Source organism: Emydura macquarii, unplaced genomic scaffold, assembly GCF_026122565.2.
Source record: "Emydura macquarii macquarii isolate MOO-44397 ecotype Brisbane River unplaced genomic scaffold, CSIRO-AGI_Emac_v2 contig_3220, whole genome shotgun sequence".
Lineage (NCBI taxonomy): Eukaryota > Metazoa > Chordata > Testudines > Chelidae > Emydura > Emydura macquarii.
The window spans coordinates 3681269-3706034 of NW_027133357.1; the positions used below are offsets into that span (position 1 = coordinate 3681269).

At 42.2% G+C, this 24766-nt stretch overlaps 1 protein-coding gene across 1 annotated transcript in view; it reads right to left on the bottom strand.

Annotated features, from left to right (window-relative positions):
* The window catches only part of IGFN1 (immunoglobulin like and fibronectin type III domain containing 1), a 32425-nt gene extending 19603 nt beyond the window's left edge, over positions 1 to 12822 (bottom strand). The window contains exons 1-9 of the mRNA XM_067531435.1: positions 12703 to 12822; positions 11962 to 12084; positions 9714 to 9853; positions 9083 to 9182; positions 8354 to 8401; positions 7311 to 7356; positions 6649 to 6826; positions 5951 to 6064; positions 3209 to 3380 (exon numbers count right to left, since the gene is read on the bottom strand). Coding sequence (XP_067387536.1) covers positions 3209 to 3380; positions 5951 to 6064; positions 6649 to 6826; positions 7311 to 7356; positions 8354 to 8401; positions 9083 to 9182; positions 9714 to 9853; positions 11962 to 12084; positions 12703 to 12742 — 961 coding nt within the window. The 5' untranslated portion in view covers positions 12743 to 12822. The remainder of the gene's footprint in view (positions 1 to 3208; positions 3381 to 5950; positions 6065 to 6648; positions 6827 to 7310; positions 7357 to 8353; positions 8402 to 9082; positions 9183 to 9713; positions 9854 to 11961; positions 12085 to 12702) is intronic.
* Between the last annotated feature and the right edge of the window lie 11944 nt (positions 12823 to 24766).

Here is a 24766-nt window from a genome sequence, read left to right on the forward strand (position 1 = left end):
AAGGGTGCCTAACTATGTGCTGGGCTCCCTTGACAAAGCTTAAAAATATAACCTATGTGCAGCAATTTAAAATATCCTACCACAAATCTCCCTCCTCTCCCTCCCCTTCAAACAATTCCATGCCCTCACAATCACAGGTCCCTCTCTTTTTCATATGTGCCCTGATAGTTACCAGATTCAGGTTAGTTGGCACCATGGGAAGAATTGAAGGGCCCTGAGGGAGATATTCTCTCAACATTTTATTTTTGGGGTGAAGCAGCGTTTAGCCTGAGGAGGGGCAGACCCAAAGCCTCATCTAGCTTTTCATCAGCTGGTCTATGGGATGCCGGGGTGTTCAGAGGGACAGAGATAGCTGTTGCTGGGAGGAAAGGCACCTCTTGGAAATAAACAAGAAAGTCCGTTATGGCAGTTGGAGCCAAACATTCCATGCTGCTCCCAACATTCCATGCCTCCCAACTCCCTTCTGCTGAGCAACAGAGACCTCTTCAGGAGACTTACACAGGGGAGTCCAAACACACCAGTAGGACACCCAGTTGATGGAGACAATCAGAGGCCTCTTAGAGGAGTCTGCATGGAACCAGCAGTGACTGGTGGTGGCCAGCAGCCAAGAGCTGTGGGCCAGGACAGACTCACAGACATAAGTGTTGGCCAATAGATACACAGTGAATACCAACAATAGCTAGCAGCCGTTGTAGGCCACATGCAGGTTGTTAGCAAACCTGATTGGTCCTAAAGATAACCTAGGGAGGGCCTGTCTCAGTAACTCCAGCGTAGAGGTGTAGTGGGGCTGGAATGAAAGGCTATTTTTGTCTGGATGTGTATCGACAGCAAATTTAAAAGGAAGTCTTTTCTGCAGACTGCCCCTGGCCCTCTGCTGGATGGGTTTGTCCATCATCACTCAACAAAATGAGTTGCTTTGCGGGAGGTCTAAATAAAATAGCTGAAATCACTAATCCAGGTATCTTGAAGTAGCCTTAAACCCTGGAAGAGTCTTGGCTCTAACTGGGTAACTGAGCCCACCGGGTTCACAGACCCCCACAATTCCTGTCGTGAGAGATTGAGTGGGTACCATAGATTCAGGGGCATCTTCTCTATTGCATCCAGCCATCTCTTGGATTAACCAAAAAGATCACACATCCAGTGGCTAACAATCCCCACCCTATTCCCAAGTACAGGGCCTACTAGTTGAACTGCAGATTTGAAGCCCTGCCCCTCTAAATCTCCCACCCAAGGAGTAAAAACTCCAATCCTATATATAGGTTCATATTTACCTAAGTGTAGCTGTTCCTTAGGTGAGTTAAAGAAAGAGGTACCCTACCAATTGTAAATAGGTTAACTGGCCATAGATCTGGGGGTTCAAGTTTCCTCACGTGGTCCCAGTTGGGTTGAAGGTTAGCAACTTAATGAAGACAATAGATAGTCCATTTGGATATCCTAGTTAAGAGGACTGTACTTTAGAAAGAGCAACCTTTGGATATAATTCATAGATTTTCAGGCCAGAAAGGATGACTGTGATCTGATCTACTGTGTAACCTAGGCCAGAGATTTTCACCCCATAATTTCTTCATCAAGTTCATATCTTGTGGTGAAGTTGGCGTGTATTTTTAAGAGAGATTCAGAATTGATTTAAAGTCTCCAAGTGATGGAGACTCCACCACATTGTAATGAATGATTCTCATGACAATAGGGGAAATGAAAGTTTGCAGGTTTTGTCCGTGTTCATAAGAAGGGGAGTTATTGTCAGATCTCCATAGTTCTAGTGGGGAGGAAGGCTGAGGTTGCTTTCTAACCTGATTTCCACTTTCCCAGATAGCACTCCAGAGCCATTAGCCTAACAATCAACTCCTGTCTGCAGTCCAGGTCTAATGGGAGGCCACCTGATGAGAAACTTAGGTCCACCGTAAGAAAGCAAAACTGAAGACAAGGGAAGAATAGAGTGTTACTCGCATTCCACCTCAAGCCAAGCACTAGAGGAAAAGATTCTGGTATCGAAGGTGTAAGTCCCTTTGTCAGTGAGGAGAGTGTTTTTGATCACCAGCCTATGGGTCAGGCCATCAGGAGAGACGGAGATTTCGTACTTGTCACTCTTTTCAATGGGATGTTTTTTATACAGCCACACAGCATCATAACAGGGGCTATATAGGCTGCACTCAAAGATAGCGTTTCCTTGCTCATGGCAACGCACTTCACTAAGCAAGTGCCGGAATCCCGCAGGAATGGCTGCAATGGTAATTCAAGGGCTATTAGTCATGTAACAGGTTCTCAGTGATAGGCAGCTCAGGTCTTCCAGGGAGAAAAGCTATGCTGGAGTATAGGGAAGTCTCCTCTACTCTGGGAGGCTGTGTGAAGCAGGTGTTACATGCCCCCCAAAATGACCCTCCCTACTGTTATATTTTATAAAGGAAATATATGAAAACATATCTTGAAGCAAAATAATGTAGTTTCCCTCCTATTGGAGGTCATTATGGAAGGTTACAATGGGACAGTTGCCACCTCCACTCCCTCTGCATGTCTTGGATAGGATGGCTTATTCCCTTTACAAGGACCAGAAAGAAACAACCCACTTGTATATCCAATGACCAGGGTGGGACAGTGCTCGTTCCCTTATAAGGACTCAGTTGAGACCCCCAAGTGGTGGTCTCTCTGGGTTAGATTGAGGCCCATTATCAGGAAAGTTTGGGTGAAGGGGTTGCTTGACTCATGAGAAAGAAAAGAAAGAAAGAAAAGAAAGACCTTGAAGTCAATGAGCTTTTGCTCAGACAGAAAACTACCCTGAGATATGCACCAAAATCCACTTCTTAGCACAGGAATATATTTGTTTTTATTATCTATCTAGGTACGTATAACTCATCCCTGTGCTGCCTGAGTACTTCACAGTCATTCATGTATTTTAGCCTCACACCACCTCTTTGAGTTAAGAGATTATTATCCCCATTTTACAGATGGGGAACTGAGGCAGGGGGTAAACTGAGAATTGAACCCACTAATCCACAGACCTAATCCAGTGTCCTGTCCACTTGATCATTCTTCCTACCCTTTCTCTCTTTGTCACAAGTATATTATTAGAGGATAAGAGTCTTTGTCTGCACAGACTTCAGTGGCTATTGGTTTCCACTAGTGAATTTGGAATTTAGATTCTATTTCCCATGTGAAGTGGGTTCTTATCACATCCTGGCAAAAGGCATGTTTATAAAGCTCAGGTCCTTACAGTCAGTTTCTAGCTCAGTTGAGAAGACAACCACATCTTCTACTTTGATTTGGTACATGCCGGCATCTTCCAGCTGCAGGTGGTTGATGGTGAAGTTGTACTTTTTCCCTGTCTGCCTCAGACAGTGCTTTACTTTGTCATTGTCGAATCCATAATTGATCATCTGGCCATCCTAAAGAGAGAAAAGAGGCAACTTGCTGAGTTAGAGCAATGCACTGATTTAAATAGAAAGACATATTTAATGAGTTTAAAGCACCAAGCCAAGACCATCTGAATTCCTAAATGCAATATGCTAAATGTGCAATTCTCGATTTCTAGCATAGGGGAGTCCCAGAGGTCCAAATCCCTTCAAACACACTAGGTCAAATTCATCACTGGTACAACTCCATCGATGTTAATGAGTTATACCAGGGATGGCTAAGAATAGCCATACTGGGTCTGAGCAATGGTTCATCTAGCCCAGTATCCTGTCTTCCAATAGTGACCAATGTTCAAAGGGAATTAATAGAATAGGGCAATTGACAAGTGATTGTCCACTTCCAGGTTCTGGCAGTCAGAGGCTGAAGGACACCCAGAGCATGGGGTTGCATCCCTGACCATCAACTGATGGCTCTATCCTCCATGAACTTATCTAATTGTTTTTTGAATCCAGTTATAGTTTTAGCCTGCACAAGATCCCCTGGCAACAAGTTTCACAGGTTGACTGCATTGTGTGAAGAAGTACTTCCTTTTGTTTGTTTTAAATCTGCTGCCTATTCATTTCATTGGGTGACCCCTGGTTCTTGTGTTATGTTAAGGAGCAAACAACACTTCCCTAGTCACTTTCTCAACACCAGTCATGATTTATAGACCTCAATTATATCCCTCCTTATTCATCTCTTTTCCAAGATGAAGAGTCCCAGTCTTTTTAATCTCTCCTCATATGGAAGCTCTTCAATACCCTTAATCATTTTTGTTACTCTTCTCTGTACCTTTTCCATTTCTAATAAAACTTTTTGAGATGGGGTGAGCAGAACTGCACACAGTACTCTAGGTATGGGTGTATCATGGAATTATATAATGGCCCAGTTTAGTGAGATCCTTTATAACTCTTTATAGTCAGCTTTGGACTTAACTATCTTGACTAATTTTGTATCTGCAAATTTTGCCACCTCACTGTTTATCCCTTTTTCTAGATCATTTATGAATATGTTGAACAGCGTTGGTCTCAGTACATATTCCTAGCAGACAATACTATTTACCTCTCTCCACTCTGAAAACTGACCATTTATTCCTACCCTTTCCCCCCTGTCTTTTAATCAGTTATTGATCAATGAGAGGACCTTCCCTCTTATCCCTTGACTCCTTAGTTTGCTTAAAATTCTTTGGTGAGGAACCTTGTCAAAGTGTTTCTGAAAGTCCAAGTACACTACATCCACTGGATCACCCTTGTCCACATGTTGGTTGACCCTATGGCCTATTATTGCTGATAGTGGGCAGTTGCTGCTCATTGCTTATGAAAATTGACTTCACAATGAGCTCTGTACTGACCTGTCTGTTAAATGAGGTATATAATATTTATTCGCCTAATTCACATAAGGTTTTGAAGATTAATTAATTAGTTTCTCATTGTAGCTTTGAAGATGTAAAATACTCAGACTTTCTCCTAATGTGGATGGAATAGCTTGTGGTCCAACTGCCCTTCTATTTGTGGTCTTATTCACCATCTCTGCTACCACTTGTGGCTGCATGAACCACTTCCCCACCCATTTGATTAATAGATTCAGAGTTTAAGGGCAGAAGGGATCATTAGATCATCTAGTCTGACCTCCTCTATAACATAGGCCAGAGAATTTCTCCCCGTTACTCCTGTGTTGAGCCCAATAACTTATGTTTGGCTAAAGCTTATCTTCCAAAAAAAAAAAAAAAAAAAAAAAAAAAAAAAAAAAAAGACATCCAGTCTTGATCTGAAGACTTCAAGAAATGGATACTCACCACTACCTTTAGTAGATTGTTCCAATTGTAAATCATGCTCACTGTTAAAAATTTGTGCACAATAGAGAGGCAAAACCACCTTCTACTACTGCTCACCATTCCTGGTTCATACATCCAAAGATCCCATTAGCTCTTTTTGATACATTGTTGCACTGAGAGTTCATTTGTCATTGCATAAATGTAGAGCAGCTACAAAAACTGCGTACACAGGAAAGGCATATTATGAAAATATGTAATGTGTTTTTACTGTTTCTTAATGCAATGTAGCAGCAGGAAATGAGGAAGAGGACTCAGCAGCATGTGATCATCCTGCTGACCATAAATCACTTGCACTACCAACGACTTATGAACCATGGCTTGGAAACGACTGTAACTAAGTATAATTTTTAATTTCCTTAAGAGTTCTCTTTGAAAGAAAATAAGTTAGTTAGACAAGGACACATTGCCTATCGAAATGAATGACACTTGTCTGAATTTGCTGATTTGAGATTGCAAGCATCAGTCATGGTTCATTTATTAACTGAAAGGTCCTTCATCTTCTGTTCTTCAAGTCTCATGCCACATTCACCAGCAGAGAAGGACCGGATGGGACTCCCACTTCAATTATGCTTCTTAATCAACCAAGGGGTTGTTATTGACAGACATTATAAAACAATTCTTATACACTTTCAGTTGCTGCACAATGAATTAGGCATGTTATGAGCCAGATCTAGGTGACCATTCTAATCTCAACATGGTCTGATTTAGCCACTCCATCCCCCATCTTACCTTGTACAGGTAAATTCTGCTCTCAGGATTTTTCAGGTCTATCTCTAGATGGAATGTAGCATTCCCCTCCTTATTGACCTTGATGTGTTTCAGGTTTGTGACACTGTAGATGTACTGTGAAGGACAGACACAAGCACATGGTACATGATGGGGCTAGCTTTGGTAGATCTTCCATTAGATTGTCAAAATGGCGTGGAACCTACTCTATCCACCATTGTATCAGTGAAGCAAAAGGAGCAGCACTAGCCCTCAGCTTTTCGCTGCTTTTGGCAAGCTAGACAGTACCCAGCAGCCTCCTGGTCACTCATACATGAAGCAGTCACTACTGGTCCAATTTCCAAAGACGACTGTCTGTATTGGTTGACCTAATTCTACATTTGAGTGTGTAAGTCAGCACTGAGGTGCACAAGTGTCCATCACAGGCACCCAAATACAAAATTCAGCAGCCAGATTTTAAAAAAAAATAAGCTCCCTGGTCCCAATTCCACCAATACCTTGCAAAACGAAGTCCACTGAAGTTACAGGAGTTATCCCAGGTCAGGCTGGAACTGGACATTCTTTGTTTTATTGCCACTAATGTTTTGCTGCCCTTGGGTAAAATGTGATTTAGGAGCTTAAATCCTATTTTCTAGAGTGATTTAGGCCCATAGAACTCGAAGTCTCATTGAAATCCAGTGTTTTTTCAAGGTTTGTCTTACCTGTTGTTGCTTGTCTTCTCTGTCCTCCTTCATCTGCTGAAGCTTCCTCAGCATCCCGCGGAAGTCAACAATCCCGTACTTTAAACAGATTTTCTCATAATCCTTCCTGTCTGCATTCAGCAGCAACTGCCAGACCTGTTCCATGTCAATTTCCTTCTTCTGTGCAGGTAGTGGAGTTCTAAGAAACAGTCACAGAAGAAGAAGCTAGGAGTTTAGATAGGCAACAGGGAGCACCAATTTCCTCTTAATTTACCCCTCTTCCATTCTTCATCCCCACCCTTTCTGGAGGTCATATCCACTGGCAGATGAAGACTAGACAGGATGGGATTCTTTCTGAGACACATTGATGCTGCTCCTTAATTGGCCAGAGGTCAATTGAGAGACATAAGTTTCTGTACCTTTTTCAGCCATTTCCCCAATAAATTCAGTGTGAACTAAAATACAGGAGCAGAAGAAACATAGATACTGCAAGGCAAACTTTGTGATATAAGAGCGCATCAGCAGCACAGCCCTAATAGAGAGTAGCAAAGTACCTTCCACATGGTGACTTCAAGTAAGTGGAAGCAGGAAGTGATGCCTGGATGGTCTATGAAGGGTGGATAATCCCTCCTGCTACAAACTACAATCTTTTATGACACTAGCCCTGCCCAGAGGCCACTCACCGCTTCCTTAATGTTTTCCTGAAGTCCTGCAACTCTTTTTTCAGGTCTGTAAGAAAAAGAAATGGCAGGATGTGAAAAATGGAGGCATCCAACACGACGTAACACAGAACCAAAGAGACATTTGGAAAAATTAAGGCCACCATGATGCAAAGAGGCCACTGATTTGAGATGTCTCCATTTATAGATGCCCAGCTTGAGACATCTTAGGCCACTTCTGAAAATGTGGCTGAAAACACATTGTTGTAACTACAGGGCGAGCTGTGTTTTAGATCTCTTTTAATCCCTCTTGAGTGCACCCATTAGGTGACAGGCCTGTCTTCCTCTCACCTTTCCTGAAAAACACTCTGGGACTGGATCTCTGGGTGGTACCCCCTTATTTCCCAATCAGAGTAACACAACAGGCGCAACTGTAAACCATTTTCCTCCAGGGTCCTGAGATCAGCACCTGATTAAAGTGACTCGGAAACAGCTTCTTCAGAACAAAGCATTATGTATTCACTCAAAGGTATAGAACAAGCAGAGAAAGGGGATAAAACAAAAAAGGCCTATATGCATGGGTCTTATCTAAACTTTATTCTTTTCTTGCAAGTTTTGGGTAAGTTCCACTCAGCCCAGACAACCCTTTTCCGGGGCTGAGAGAGACGGACAGCTCCTGCAGCATTCTTGTGTTTTTCTCTGTCAAAGACCCATCCCCAGGCACTGCTACCTGCTCAATCCCCCCTTCCTCCCTAAGCCAGAGACTTTAATGGTTTAATATTACCTTTGATCCCAGGTGTGTCCCTGGGAAAAATAAACCCTCTTAGCTGAGTTGAAGGGAAACAGGTGGACATTCCTTTTTAATAGCTCCCCTACTGTTTCCACAAGGATTCTTGGTATTCTTTCTGATGGTACCTTTTCTTTGCCATTGTTGTATTTCCTGTTTGTTTCCCCTAAGAGCCTCCTTTGATTCAATTTCTTGCAGTCAGGCAGGTTAAAAATCAAGCAAGTGCATAAGATATTCATAAGATTATAATATAGATAGCTCCCTTGTTCTCCACACTTACCCTCCTGAGGCTCAATGGGGAACGGTTTTGCATTTTTCTTGAAACTAACTGATGAGTCGGGAGAGGAGATAGAGCAAAGAAAGAAAAGAAAAAAAATTGGTAACAGTCACCAGAATAATAATAAGCCTTAGTACTTATACAAGTGTCTTCCATCCAAGGGTCTCACCTGTGAAAGTCACAGGGAAATCCCAGCCTGGATTTGTGTGTCCAGATGACATGGATTCCCAGTAATGCCCAGTTATTATTAAATATTTGTATTTTAGCAGCATATATAAGCTTCAACCAAGATCAGAATCCTTTTGATCTAGCTGTACATACACACAGGAAGAGGCTCTCCCTGCACTCAAGAGTTCATAATCTAAATTGATGATGGAAATATTACCACACCCATTTTACAGATGGGGAAGAGGCACAAGGAGACTATAAGACTTGCCCAGAGTCACATGGGAAAACTGCAGCACAGTCAGACACTAAACTCAGAGCTTCTGAGTCACAGGCCAACACAATAACCATATGACCAACCTCGGTCCGTCTCTTATTACAGGTGACTTCTATCCATCACTGTCCCCAAAGTAGGAGGAGTGACTGAAGAAGTCCAGTCCCCTATGTGTACAACACAACCTCTCCTAGAGAAAGCAAACCTGGACAATGCTCTGAGCAACCAACAGCATAAACTGTTCTCTGTGAAAGTCAATCAACTGGTTTTCACACAGGACCAGCCAATCCTACCTTGTATGACCTTGAGGCCAGCAGAGCATGCAGCTTCCCCATACTCATTCACAGCAGAGCAATGGTACAAATCAGTATCTTCTGCAGTGAGTTTGTTTATCTTAAAAAGGAGAAGATAGCATGAGCTGGCAGCAACCTGCAGGAGTGAATGAGGAATCTCTCTTCCAGTTGCTCATCTCCTTATGAAGTAGCTGCAAAGTATCATCCTTGAACCTCCTTTTGTTCCCAGGACATTCCTAAAAGCTTTGTTTGCTTTAATGTTGTATGTTATTGCAGATCCCATGCCACCCACACTTGCTTTCATCCATGACCCATCTAGACAGCTGTGCTCCTCTGGGACAATTCAATTTACAAAGCCCATGGTGAAGTTCCTGCAACATGACTCCACATGTCAACTCCAGGGCACCCCAGTCTTGACCTCTAGCACTCCCTCCTAGTCCAGTCCTGAGTTCCTTTTACAGAGATCTGCTGATGCACTTAAATCCTGAACTGCTATTTTGATCTTGGGTTCCCCACACAGCGCTACTGATGTCCGGATCCACAGCACCCCTGCTATTCCAGCCTGGATTTCTCTCTTCCCATCTCTTTCTCTCTGCTATGCTGGGCCTAATATGCCATAGCTGACTCTTACCTGCAGGATGAACTCAGTTGTAACAGCATTGAAGAACATTTGGTATTTGTCAGAATTGTTCATTTCTTCTTTGCTGCGCTTCCATATCACCTCAGGTGTTGGTTCACCCTTAACCACAGCCCTGAACATGGCATTTTTACCTTTCAAGAGAAGCAAGAAATGAGTAATTTAGGGGAGGGGGTAGAAGCTGGGATAAAATAGGACCAAGCAACAGTTGAGCTGACTGCTTTTCAAAAAGTTGAAAAGTATCTTTCAAGCTCATCTATTGACCAATATGATTTCTTCCCTGAATCTTTATTTCTAGGTAAAAAAGGCATTTTTCCTCGGACTGAGTTTAATCCTAAAAATTCAGATCCAGATCTGGATTTCAACCACACCAGCATTTGTGAGGATGTGGGGTGGATTTGGGGTTCCACTTCAGGCTCAACTTGATTTTTTCCCCCCACATGTTAAAAGAACCTTACTCTTCTGTTAAAATAGGGAGGGTTTTTGTACATAACCTATTAAGGATGTTGCATAGGAATTTTAAGGATCCCAGTTCAAAACCTGATAATATGCAGGGTACAGATACAGGAAGACCAGCTACCAATGAAAGATCTGCTGTTTAGCCATATCTGGCCACCAGACTGGCAGATGCACCATCACCAGCAAATAGCACCAATGATTCCAAACATCAGTGGTTATAAAGGGAAAGGACAATTTTAAAAAAAGGAGTTGCCTACTCTAGCATAAAAATTCTGTTTGGTATTTGGAATTTAGGTCCTCTCAATAGAGAAGTTCTCATTAATCCTATGTAAGTAATTAGGCCCTATCCTCACTGCCCAACACTTATGCCATATTTCCTACACAGTCTAAGCATCTTGTCCATTTCGCCTTATGTGGCTTCCACCATCCCATGCTGACCCCACACACAGCTCCCTCCTTTTCTTTTCATCTTGAGAGAGACATGGATTACTTTTGCAGTCTTCCCAACCCACATGCAGTAAATTGTGCCAAGCACAGATCGTAAATCTATTACCTCTAAATGCTAGTTTCTGATGGTCCCTTTAGCATAGCAGATGTGAGGACAGCAGAGGTGGTCAGAAGACTGTCTTTGTTTCCAGAGAAAATTTAGACTTTTTTTTTTTTTTTTTTGGGGGGGGGGGGGATGTTTTTCAATGAGTTTCCAGCCCAAAACAAAAAAATATTTTGTTTTCCGATAAAAAAATTGAAATTTTTCACAGAAAGCAGACACTTCCCCATGAAAGTTTTCATTTTGTCCAAACTCCAATTTTCTGTTGGAAAAAGGTTACAACTGAAAATCTTTGACCAGCCCTAGGCAGGAACCATCTTTTTGTTCTGTGTCTGTGCAGGGCCTAGCACAACAAGGTCCTGTCCATGACTAGGGTCTCTGAGTACTATGAAAATACAAATAAACATAACAATAATAAAGGACATCATTTATTGTTCTGGGTGGCCCTGGTAAAACTTTCCAGCAGGGATGCACCACTAGAGGGCCTTGTATCCCTCTGTAAAATGCACAACGGTCCATGGACAAGTGACACAATTGGAGAAAACTGAAATCTGCAGGGGTTGGAAATCTATCCTTCCTACACAGTTAAGGACTTTACCCAGGCTTTGCCACATTCTGCAGCATCCATAAATACAATGTGAAACTCATCTAGGGCCTGATCCAAAGCCTATTGAAATCAATGGGAGTCTTTCCACTGATTTCAATGGATTTTGGATCAGGCCCGTGGTGATGATAAACTATCCTTCCTGTAAATAACACACACTGCAACCTCATTCACATTACTCCTTGATGTACTGGTGCCAGCAAAGCACAAGTGGAGATATCAATCCTTCCTGACACCCCTCACTTCAATGGGGGTTTAATCTTAGTGCTGAGCTTCTTAAATGCTTCAGCCAAAAATGAAAACAAACCACTTCAAGTTGCTGAAGTTTCTGTTGTAAAACATTTTATTCTGGTCACCTGGAAGTAGATCAACCTACTATAGAGTTCAAATGGCTCTGTTTATACCATGTGAGCCAAATTCTGCTCTCACTTACATTGGTGTAAAGCAGTAACAACTCCATTGCTATCGGTGGAGTTATTACAGACTTACAGCAGTGTGACTGAGGCCTTGGCTACACAAGAAAATTGTACTGAATTAATTAAGTCTGTTTCAAAACAGACAATAAAATCAATTCTGTTTTCTCACATAGAATCTGGCTCTGTGAGATTAACTGTTTCTTAAAAGAGTCTCACCTTCCTGTAATGATAGGGTGACGGGCTTTCGCTCAAAGTCAGGCAGGCTACATCCTTTTGGAATATCTTCAACAAACTGCTTGATAGTCACTCCTGGGATGGAAGATTTCTTCAGGGTTTTCACTGGATGAAAAAAAAAACAAACAAACAAACATGCATTCAAATTAAACTGTGAACTCTTCAGGGCAGGGAGTACCTCTTAGTATGCGGAGATACGATGTCCTATACAATGGGGCACTGCTCTCAGTTGGTACTTCTAGGCACTTTTGTAATACAAGTGCATAATAATAAATAGAGGTCTGAGCAGCAACAGTCAGATCTGGATCTAGCCATTCCTTAAGTTCTGGGTATTCAGATCCGAGATTTTGATTTGATTTGACCTAGGGGCCAGGTGCCTGGTTAAGATACAAGGCTTTTGTTCAGGCACACATCTCCTCAGAGACAAAGCAATCATGTCTACTGGTCCTTTGGAACTATACAAGCTTTTGGACATTGCTAATCCTGGGGTGATCATTCAGAATTCAACATGCTGATCAGTTGGAGTTTTGAATCTAGGAAAGGATCGTGGCATGGATGTACAAAACCTTTTAAACCAGTGAGTCCAGCCCATTGCAATGGCAAAATATAGTTCCCTGACAAAGGCCACATCACATATTAAACACAAACTGCAAGGCAAGACTGGCTCATTTCTGATGAAGATCACAGGTTGAGTTCACAGCCTCTTGGTCTGTTCTCTCTCACCTGCCCTACGGCTTTCCATTGTCACTCTGGAGGTCAGCATTACAGCTTGGTGGATTCTCCTGCAAAATAGAAGATAGTTTCATTGCTCGGGGTGGTTTGCAACTCATGGGGTGCATGGGAAGACCTAATAACCAGAAGCAATTTTAAAACTTTTCCTTATTTTGCCTGCATCAGTTCGCCCCATCCTCAGTGCTAGACCCCAGCACTCGGGAAGAGAAAGCCTACTTCATTAGCACACCTCCACCACTTATTCCTCAAAGAATCAACTCCAGGCATCAAATTCCACCTCCACCACCAGTGTGCCTTTCATTATTGCTCATAAATTATCAGTATGTAATGATTGAAGTAACCAGGCAGTTAGCAGGTGTCAGACAGCAGGGCCAGATGGCAGCAGGAGGGTCATAGACTTGAGGTAGATAAGCCCCAGAATGTTCCAGGGCTTGTTCCCTGCAGACTGAGCAGGGGTTACTACAGGTTAATTAGGAGCACCTGAGGCCAGTTAAGGCCCAGCTAGAGTCCTGATAAAAACACCTGCTCCAGTCAGATGGCGGAGAAAGGAAGGAGAACTAGCAGTAATGTGGGAGGAGAGTTGTGATCAACCAGAGGAACCAGACCAAGAGCTATGAGAAGGGTACAAGAGAACAGAGAGGGGGAAATAGCCTAGGGGAAAGAAGTTCAGCTGCGAGCAGTGTCAGTAGCACATAGCTGTTATTCATAGGACCCCTGGGCTGGGGCCTGGAGTAGAGGGTGGGCTCGGGTCCCTCCCCCCTCACTGTGCACTACAGAGGCACTAATGTCCAGAGACAGGGGCTACAGGTGCTGCCCTGACCCAGCACATGAGAGCAAGCGTGGGACCCTCCATAGCAGAGCAGGCAATTTGTCACACAGGACTAAAATAGATTTATTCAAGCCAATTTACACTTACAACATTCCACAATTGCGTCTTCTGCCTCCATACTCCCCTGAATCCTCCCTGCCGCAGTGTTCTCTCATAAATATTGCATTTGCTCACTCATGCTCTATATCCCATTTAGGTTAGATATAACCCAGAATACTGACAACAGTCATTGGGAGGAAAAGCTGAGGAGACTCCTATGCTACAATGGGGCATATATCAGTAGCATATCCTGGCCTCTCCTGTGTCTGAATAGCAGAGAACTAAAAAGCTCCTACTAAAAACAATAAAGCAGCACATATTATATGGACATGGCAAAATGTTGTATTTGGCTTTAACTAATTATTGTTATAGACTTCTCATGTGAGATTGGGGAAGACACTTGAAGTTTCTGTGCATCAGTTTCCCCATATGTAAATTCAGTGTAATACTTCATTATCTTGCAAGGATGCTGTAATGACAAATTCATTAATGTGTGAGAGGTGTTCAGATATTACAGTGATAGAAGTACCGAAAGAGAGAGATTAGATTGGATTAACCTGCAGGACTGATGCTATGGTTCTGTTCACCTTTTGCACCCAGTAACAGCAACACAAAGTCACAAGAAGCCACAGGATTTTTTAACAATTCTAAAAGGTTGGAGGATTTTGCTGGTATTCCTACAATTTTAGTTTCTGTCCTCCATGGATGGTGATCTCACCATAAACACATATTCAGAGCAGAGATCAGATTAACAAATTTTGGGGGTGTTTCCCCTTCCTCTCCATCATGGGGTTTCGATCATCTGCTACCATCATCTGGGCATGTCTCACCTAATCAAGTCCCTGCCATCGCAAGGACATTAGGCATTGGTGATACCTCAGTGTTCCCTGCCTTCTGCCTGTGGCACACAATAATTTAGTATTCTGAAGAATGATATTCTTTGGATTCATTTGAAGTTGTTGGGCTAAATGTAGGATGTGACCCATACGTGCCTAGAGTAGACTGCCTGAAAATGCCAAGGTCAGGGCAACCTGCAAAAGGAGAGCAGATTCTCCCAAAACTAGTGGTTAACACTAAAGATAGATTCCCCAACCAGTCACAAACAGTGCTTCTGATTCCCCATGCTGGTTTTCAAGAAGCTAAAACAAGTTACACACCCTCCTTTATTGCATTTCAGTCTCTAAGTCCAATCAGCAACTAGGTTTAGTAAAGAGATAAGTTTTAAATAATTCTATTCCCTTTATCACAATGTTCTCCTGATCCCCAAAGAGTCAGCCATGGTACCAGATCAATATTGGTTTGGATCCTACCCAAGATACCACACTGCCAGCCAATCCTTTAGTAGCTAAAACTAAAGGGTTATTATAACAGAAAAGAAAAACAAGAAGAGATGTTAAATGATCAAAGCAATCAGATATATACAAATGACTCCAAAGTCCATACATATTAGATTCTTGGCAATACTGGAGTTTGCAGACTTGTACATGAGTACATTCAGTACCTGGATAGGTCTCAGTCCTTTGTTTCACAGCTTCAGATGTAGAGTAGTTGATCCAGAGGTAGGAAACAGGAATGAAGACAAAATGGAGATGGTAAAGCTGCATTTTATAGTTTCTGCCATGGGGCCACCTGTTCCAAACACAAACTCCTAGCACATGGGCAAGGGAAAAAGCTCTTAGAGTTCTTGTCCACAGGCACATCCCTACATGTTCTGATGACTCATAGGCATAGTCCTCGGCTTCTCTCTCTGGGCTCATTGTATAGTTGATGGCCCTTGATTGGTCCTCAGGTCAGGCTGGACAGTGCTGGTGCTAATCTGTTGGAGTTGTCACCCAGTAGCACAGCACAAGTTTTAGATACAAGAAGTATCATACGTATTCATAGTTTACAGAGATGATACACACATATAGATGATCTTATCCTATTCAGTAAATTATAACTTTTCCAGTGATATGGCATATTTTGCAAGATTTGTTGTAATTTTGCAATATAGATATCAATAATATTATAAATGGTTATCCCAATCCAGACAGCATCACATAAGGGTTTTTGGGTGGAATGTAAAGGCCTGTGTTATGCAGGAGGTTAGACTAGATGATCTAATGCTCCTTTCAGACCTTAAACTGTATGAAACTGTTAGATCTTGCCCATTCTTTAAAAAAGGACTGGCCAACAGACTGCAGAGACAATGATTGGAGAAAGGCGGTTGAAGTGGTTTGAGCATGTTGTATGGCTGTCAAAAACCTGTATTCCTAGACAAGCCCTTGACTGGATACCACTTGGTAGAAGACAGAAAAGAAGAGGACAACATATGACATAAGAAAACTATTGAGAAAGGTATCACTGTCATGGAAACAGACTACAATGGAACAAGAAATGCGGCATTAGACAGATGGAGATGGAAAGACTGGATTACCTCATGTGTCACTAGGCATGAAAGGATCTAATAATCTAATCATTAAAAAACCCAGGAAATTGAATGGGAAAATGTTAATTTTACATTCTGAATACACAAATAGAGTAGAAGAGGAAGAAAAGCAAGAGAAAGTTCAGTCAAAAGTCAACTTGACTGCATCGCACAGAGCATTTTCTATTGTTTTTTCTTTTTATGGATGTATCAGAAAACACCACACGGGCTACTAAACCTTCATTCTTGCATTCCCTGTCTTGCTTGTATTTTAACATTGGAACCTTTGTGTTGCACTAACCAAGAGATTTTTTGTATTTGGTTTCAGTTTAACAAGAGGAAAAATAATGAGTGAAGGACTATTTTGGGAAAACATGATCCTCAGGACCTGATCCAAACCCCATTGACATCAATGGAATGACTCATAATGGATTTTGAATCAGCCCCTCAATCTTTAAAATAAGGGGCAAAAATATCAGCAACAGACCAGCCTGTAGTCCATCTTCATTTGCAACAAAGGACATCAGCAAATGGGACACCACTCTAAACAATCAGCCCCAGATGAATGAGGACGAGAAAGCCCCTTATAAACACCCATTTAGCTAAAGGTTAAAATTGGAAGTGGCCTGAGACTTTCAAGTCTCTGAAGAATATATTTGATCTTCAAGTCATCCACGTAACCTGGATTTGGGGCAGAGGAACTCATCATTGAAATACAATGGGCTTCCTCATATGTCAACCACATGCCCCTTCTAACCAATACATTTCATAGCACAGAACATGCAACTAGTCACCTCTTCTTTTAATTCTACCCAGTTCAGAGGCCTAATTCCATTCCCATTGGATTAAATGACAAAATTTCCACCGATTTTAAAGGGAGAGCTGGGATTAAACCCTTGATTACTAACAAGATCTTTTCTCTCTCTTTCTCTCACTCTAATATGATAGTTGACAAAAGTCATTTACGGTATTTATCACTAGATAACAGTGCACTCACAATATGCTATATAGCAACTGGCATGGACAAATGGATACACAATAACTGCTATGGACAAGGGGGGCTATGTAGTCACTGGAAAAGTTGGGTGAAGAAAGCAAGTAGAGAAGGGACATGCAGCCAGTGGGACAAACATATCAACACAGATGAAGGGATTGTACAAATGGGTATGTCTGGCAGATGCTGGCACACCTTCAGCAAGACAGAGGGTACAAATCCACTAGCAAACACATTATAATAAAGCAGGAATGTTTCAAATCTTGGTGTGGGTGTCATAATTTAATTAGCATCAGCTGTAGCATTTTATTTCTCTTTAAACATCCATGGAGAAGAGAATGATACTATTCCAGTGAATTTGCTAAACAAACCACCAAACTATATTTGTGGTATTAGTTCCCGATATCTAAACCTGGACTATTCTGGAGGAATGAAACATTAAGTTTCCCAGAGAAGTGTGATGCATTTGAATCCTTACCCAAGGGGAGAAAAAATTTGCCCATAGAGAGTATGTGCCTTTCATTTTCAGTACTATCTTGGTTTTGTCAGTTTTGCTTACAAAGGATTTTTAAAGGAAAATCTTGGAGACTTTTGTTAGCAGCACCAAGAACTGAAATCAACCAACCTAAGAAATGCAACCGCATTAAAAAAAAATTGGGAGGGCAGCAGGAGGGAAAAATCACAAATCCATCAATCAAGATGAGAGAGATAGCATAAAGCTAGAGAAACCTGTCCCCCTCCTCTGCTCCAGGGGTTGTGCCTATAATGTAGCTGATTGCTCATGTGGTCTACACTCTCTCTAACACTGATAGATTATGTGAGTGTGTATTTTCTTAAGAACATGTGCTTAGAACTCAACAACAAAAGGAGATTGACACCACGCTACATTGCAAGAACAAATCAGATCTAGGAAGGTTCTTTGCCTATGGGAGAACTGTGAGTACCTTAACACATGATGACATCTTACTGCAATAAGTGTGAGCTAGCAATATGAAGATTGGCCAGTCTTGTTCCCAACACCTGCAAGACACCTGTAAATAACCTTGCAAGACAGCCACACATTCCCTCAGACTCTAATAATTAAACCAGCAGCAGGGCAGGGAGACAGACACATCAGACAGGGTGTTAATAAAAGCTTTGATGCAAATATCATATTCCTGCCAGTTGCTGTAAGAAGTTCTGCTGCCAAGAAATTAAATATTGCACCATGACATACATACCTCATGTAGCATATGGCCACCTACTCCCATAAGCATTAGAATTGTAGGACAGAGCTGGGCAGATCTTCAAACAAACAACCTCATCATTGTATTAGTAATGCTAACACATTTATAGAGCACTTTTCCTCTTAAAAGATCCTAAACTGTTATGCAGAATACATACCTATGGCAACGCCAACGTGGATCCCCCTTGGTGAAGGATAAATGGTGGCAAACACCTGCTATTCCCAGGAGATCTATAATGTTCACTCAGATCTCAGCTGTGACACCCAGGCACAGTCAACTGAATGGAACTGAATGTAACTTGGAAGGTTCAGAGGCTGCATTGATCCTGTTTTGAATCCCAAGAAACCAACTTTTTCATCCTCTGACTTAGATCCCCCAGCATTTCCTGTTCTCCCGTAGTGCACTGCTGGTAAGCATCTCTAGCTGGTGCTAAACAATCTTAGGCTGTACGAGAGAAGTGGTGTCCCTCATCGGTTTCCTTGTAAACACCACCAAGGAGAAATGGCTGATTTTTGTTTTCCCTCCCACTCAGCCCTGCTACTAGATGAATTACTTCTGACTCCACTCAGCCAATCAGTGCTCCATATTGCACTGTGTGCCGGCTGCATGTGACTAGTCATACACTCTTTCCCCCAACACCATCACAGGTGGTGCAAGCGATGCTCACTGGTTTTTGCAAGGAAATTGAGATGGGGGGGGGAGGCAATTTCTCAGGTCAGGTGCAGCAATCAGTCAAATCACCCTGGACATAAATGTAAACCAGTCAGCACCTTGTCTCCGAGAGAATGACAAACACACACAAAGCTTCTTAAATCAGATCAACAGCTGGTGCATAAGAAGGGAACAAACAAACTAACATACATCACAGCTCCTTAAATCACATCAACCGCTTGGTTCTCAGAGAGTGAGACATGTCTATATGCACAAATACAAAATAAAGACATTTTGTATAGGATAGGCAGCAGTACTGCAGAAAAGGATCTGGAGATTACAGTGGATCACATATTTGGCTAATATAAATTGGTGCTGGTGAGCCCTCAGCTTGTGTACTGCGTCCAGTTTTGGGCACCAGTCTAAGAAAGATATGAACAAATTGGAGAGAGTCCAGAGGAATGCAACAAAAATGATCAAACATTTAGAAAACCTGACCTAGGAGAAAAGGTTGAAAGAACTGGGCATGTTTAGTCTAAAGAAGAGAAGGCTGAGGGGGAACTTGAGAGTCTTCAAATATATATAAGGTTTTTATATAGAAGACAGTGTTCCATCATTCTCCAATCTACCTAGTGTAGAACAAGAAGTAATTGGCTTAATTTGCAGTAAGGGAGACTCAGGTTAGATATGAGGGAAAAAAACTTTCTAACTCCCAGAATAGTTCAGCACTGGAACAGATTATCAAGGGAGATTGTGAAATCCCCATCATTGGAGGTTTTTAAGAACAAGTTAGACAAATACTGGTCAGGGATGGTCTGGGTTTACTTGGTCCTACCTCAGTGCAGAGGAAAGGACTAGATGACCTCTCAAGCGCCCTTCCAGCCCTATGTTTCTGTGATCTCCATATGCGTCTCAGTTTCACTGGGAAGAATAGCTTCATTTGGCTAGTAAAAACAACAGGAATGACTGCATTTTCTTGTGAAACAACCAAATTTAAGATCCTTGGAGTTCACCTGGAATTCAGTTGTCTTGACCAGTGAGGAAATCACTTTTATTTAACACATGTGGCAGAACCAGTGTCACTAAAAGGTTCATAGCACCAAGACCTAACAGGTTTTTTCTTTACCAGTATATGCTCCCCCCTCTAATTGGTATTATTCCAACTGAAAAGTGCCCTGCTGCTGCTATTTATTCTGAACTTCCATTACGAGTTTTGCTAGGGCTTCTGCTTGAACTCCCAGGGGGCTCTTTCAATTAGTCAGACAATTGGTCATAAGCAGTGTCAATTTCCAGCCCTGGTTTTACCAGAGTTCTTTTGGGGGAAGGAAGGGAGACAACATCTTCTACAGATGGGCCGATAACTTAAAACCATCTGTGTTGCAGCAAAATCCTCCAAGAGACTGACCTTCTTCCATTACACAGCCTGTCTTCCACCTGCCCACCCCATACTCCTGTTAACCCTCACGGGCCAGTGGCTGAGCTGCTGGCATGCCACTGAAATGCCACAAAATGTCAGGGTGGTGTCTGGTGCATTCAGCAGCGGTCATGGTTTAAATGAGGAGAAGATGCATTTCTCCATAGGAGCAAGTGCCCCCACCACAGCAAGAAGTCAGTGAAAGAGGAGAAGGAAAAACAACTGCCCCAGGAGAGTGTCTCATCTCTTGCATTATCTCAGGATTAAATGTAATGGCACATTTTAACTGGAGGTGAAATTCTTCTGGGTTCTCCATTTTTTCTTTAAATCCTTTCCCTTTCAAGAGCCCATCTTGAATCCACCAGCTCTGGCGGATGAGGACTGGACAGGACTCCTTCCAGAACATGTCAACAGCACTCCTGGACTGCCCAGAGAGGGTTGCTAAGAAGTGATGCTAAGAATTGGCACTTCTGCAATGCTCGCAGCCCCGTCCATGGAACATGAGGTCAGGTGCATGACCTTCTCTTACAGCCTCCCACCTGTGCTAGAACACAAGTGAAGACTGAAAAAATCGTTCAGGGTGGGATTTGCAAAACCACCTAAGACATCTGGACAATTAATGGGAATTGAGAATTAATGGGAATTGAAAATTTCAATCTCCCACCTGCAAAATCTACCCAGATACTACAGTGATTATAAATAAATCCCATAAATACAATAGAAGGAAAAGAAAAGGAAATTTAGAATCCTATGTTTAAAGGCTATATGGGGTATACATTTGCTAGATGCTCCTATTTACAGTGAACTCTCGATCATAAGAACAGCCAGACTGGGTCAAAGCAATGGTCTACCTAGCCCAGTATCCTGTCTTCCAACAGTGGTCAAGGCCAGGGGCTTCAGAGGGAATGAACAGAACAGGACAATTATCAAGTAATCCAATCCCTGTTGTCTACTTCCAACTTCTGGCAGTCAGAGGCTTAGGGACATCCAGAGCATGGGGTTACATCCCTGACCATCTTGGCTAATAGCCACTGATGGACCTATCCTCCATTAACTTATCTAATTCTTTTTTTTAACCCAGTTAAACTTTTGCCCTCACAACATCCCTTGGCAATGAGTTCCACAGGTTGACTGTGCATTTTGTGAAGAAGTACTTCCTTTTATTTGTTTTAAAGCCTATTAATTTCAGGTGATCCCTGGTTCTTGTGTTATGTGAAGAGGTAAATAACACTTCCTTATTCACTTTCTCCACACCATTCGTGATTTTATAGTCCTCTATCACATTCCCCCCCAGTCATCTCTTTTCTAAGCTAAACAGTCCCCGTCTTTTTAGTCTCTCTTCTTAGGGAAGAATTTTTGTTGCCTTTCTCTCTTTTTATATCTTTGAGACTGATTAGAAATATATCACTCTAGGCTAAAGAGCAGTACTCACTTCCAGTGGAACTGGGTGGCTATGAACACTGAGTCGGGGATATGTTTCTTCTGTGTCACCAGCTCAAATCTAGTAAAGGTTGGGTAATGACTGAACGTCATCTACCCTCATGTTCATTAACTGGTGGTTTCAGTCTCAGTCCTGCTGGATAAATGTCCTTTGCATAAATTCGAGGCCTGGTTGGCAGTCTTGTTGCAGAGGCTAAGGACTGAATTGGCCATACAGGCTGAACTTTACTTTCACCTACAGACATGCTTTTGAGCACGTTGTGTAGGGTGGGGTTTGAGAGACGCTTATTCTGTAGGCTGTTCATACTATACAGTGCTCAGTTTGTGGCTAGAGGATTTCAGACCAATATTTTCAGAGCCGGGTGCCTAAAGATAGGCCTCTTTGTCCATAATATTTAGATACCTTTAAAAAAAAAAAAAAAAAGACTGATTTTCAGAAGTGCCAACCACCTGCAGCTCCCATTGACTTCAGTAAAAGATGCTCTGCCCTTCTAAATATTAAGTCTGGAATTCAGGCATCTGAATATGGATTTAGGGGCCTAAATAAAGGCACAGAGTTTTGATAATTTTACTCCCAGTCTCCAAGGCTGTCAGTCTGGCACCTTCACCAGCAACGGTCCATATTCTGAACTCATTATCATGCCATCAACTGAGTAAGGTGCTACAGAGCATGAGGTGGTTTGAATCAGGCCTAGTGAATGCAAGGAGCAGCAGTATCCAGTTCTCAAACTGTAAATTAGCCAAATTAGCCCCTGCCCTTCCCATGATGTGTAAAACCTCTGCTATTCATTCCTTTTTTGTTTTCATCCATAACTGACTGGGGATGTTTGTCAACTTCATCCATGATTTAGATGGGGCACGGGCTGCTTATAAATCTGGCACTCATACCTCACCCCTGTGATTGCTGCCCTTGTGATTAACGTCCAGCCCCTGATCACTCCCGGCTGGTGGAGCCGGCTGGCTAGCACTGGATCACTTTTACCCTTTCCTTTCTTAACTTGGTCTCATCAGCAATGTAATTAATGAATCCCTGACTCACTGCCAGAGCCGCCCTCCCCTTCCTTCCAGGAAGAGTAAAGAAAAATGACATTTTAACCCACCCTGCACTTTAATGGGCATAGAAAGTGCGCCCAGTACCGCTGGTCCTGTATGGCCCTATATGGTCCTTGTTCTTTGTCAGACATCTTCTAACTCTAGCTAAAATTAACATCAGCACAGTAGGATTTCCCAGCCACTCAGCATGCACTACTGCCAGGCATCCATTAGGTTAATAAAATGTTGCTGTTTATATTAAAAGGTATCATGATATCCAGGTGCAATGAAGAATTCCTGATTTCAAGGACTGGGCTTTTCCCATATTTTTCAATGCATTAACGAAAACTTATAACTTCCCCTGGACCTCCCTGATCCATCAGCCAGTTTAGCATATTAAACCAATGCCAGCCAAGATTCTTTCCCCCAACAACAAAATATGGAATAAAGTCCTTGCCTGAAAGACTGCACTGTAGCTTTCCCATCCCATCATGTTAAGAGCCCGTGATTGAAACAAACACTGCAGCAAATCACCTGGAATCTAGTTAATCCACAGCTATGTCCCATTTGTTTTCTCTTTTTCTGAGTTCTGGATTGAATGTTAATTTCTACATCTTTCTAGGGCTGCCTTGACTGAACTTAGCCTGACCCAAACAGGGTCAGTATCTGATATGGGCAGAAAAGTGGCAAAAGAATCCAGTCTCTGGGAATCAAGTCCCACTCCTTCTACAATTTGTATTTCCCCAGCAAAGTCCATTTTTGATCAGCATCCTTAACAGAAGAATAAAACAGCTCTCCTCTAAAGCCAGAACATTACCCCAGCACCAACCCCAGAAATAACCAAGTAGGTTAGAAACATAAATAAATAACCAGACAGCGGATAGCTCCCTGCCACATGCCCATTGCACCTGACTTTCACCCTAGAAGCGCCTGTGGACTTGGTGGCTTTACAAAGGGTAATTAGGAGTCCATGAATTTTCTCCCTTAGTGTGAACAGGAGGTTAGCAGAAGCTACCACCAGTTATCTTTTGTGCAATGTGAAGGCAACCATGAGTAACTCAAATCAAAAGTGCCTACAACACGCAAGGAATCACAGTTCATTTTTCATCTGCACTAGGTGCTTAGAACTCACCTGTGTATGTGTCGTCCTCGTACAGTTCTGTCTCCTCCTGGATTCCCTTCCTCCCAGGATGCTGTGAAAACTGCTGCTTGCAAGAGCTGCCGTCCGATACTCAGCTACCAAACAGCCGAATTAGATTAGATCACTAAGATCCTTCACTGCTGCTCTCTGTGTCTCTCACTCACCTAATCTCTCTCTTGCCCTTTCCCTTTAGTAGGTGATAGTCTGTGATAAATCCAAACTATTTTTTATGGAAACCTGATGCACCCGCCTCCTGTTTATTATTATTTCTTTACATACCAGTGATGACGCTGGACAAATTTGAGATTAACTTAATTCTTTGACATGTCATAAACCAGTTTGGAACGTTGATTTTCTGGAGATCTTATTTCTTCTTCAAAGCAATGCCTTGAAAGCTTTTGTTCCACTATGCCTTTGAATAGTCTAAGCAAACTGTAGCATAAGTGTCTGCTTTGAAAACAGTAAGGTTAATTCAGGCCAGGTTTTCAGAGGTGCTAGGCACCTCACAATCCCAATTGAAATCAATGGCTGAGCTCTTCTGAACATCAGGTTCTTAGAAATATTAATCAAAGTGCTAAAGTCCTTTGAAGATAAAAAGGTCAATGCGCTATAAATGCCAAGAATTAGTATTATTGATATCTATTTTTACAAGCTAAGTCACAGCCACTTCCTGAAATCCTTTTAATGTATTTTTAAATGCTGACTTTTTAAAAAGTTTACTTAGTTTTTTTTCCTTAAAATGCAAGTATATCAGGTAACAGTACAAATATGAGCTGATGTTTCAAACATGAGTTACCACCTTTTTTTTTTGCAGCAAAACAATGATGTTTTCCTCAGTTGTCTCTCATAAAACAGAATATTGTAAGAGATAAGGCGGGTGAG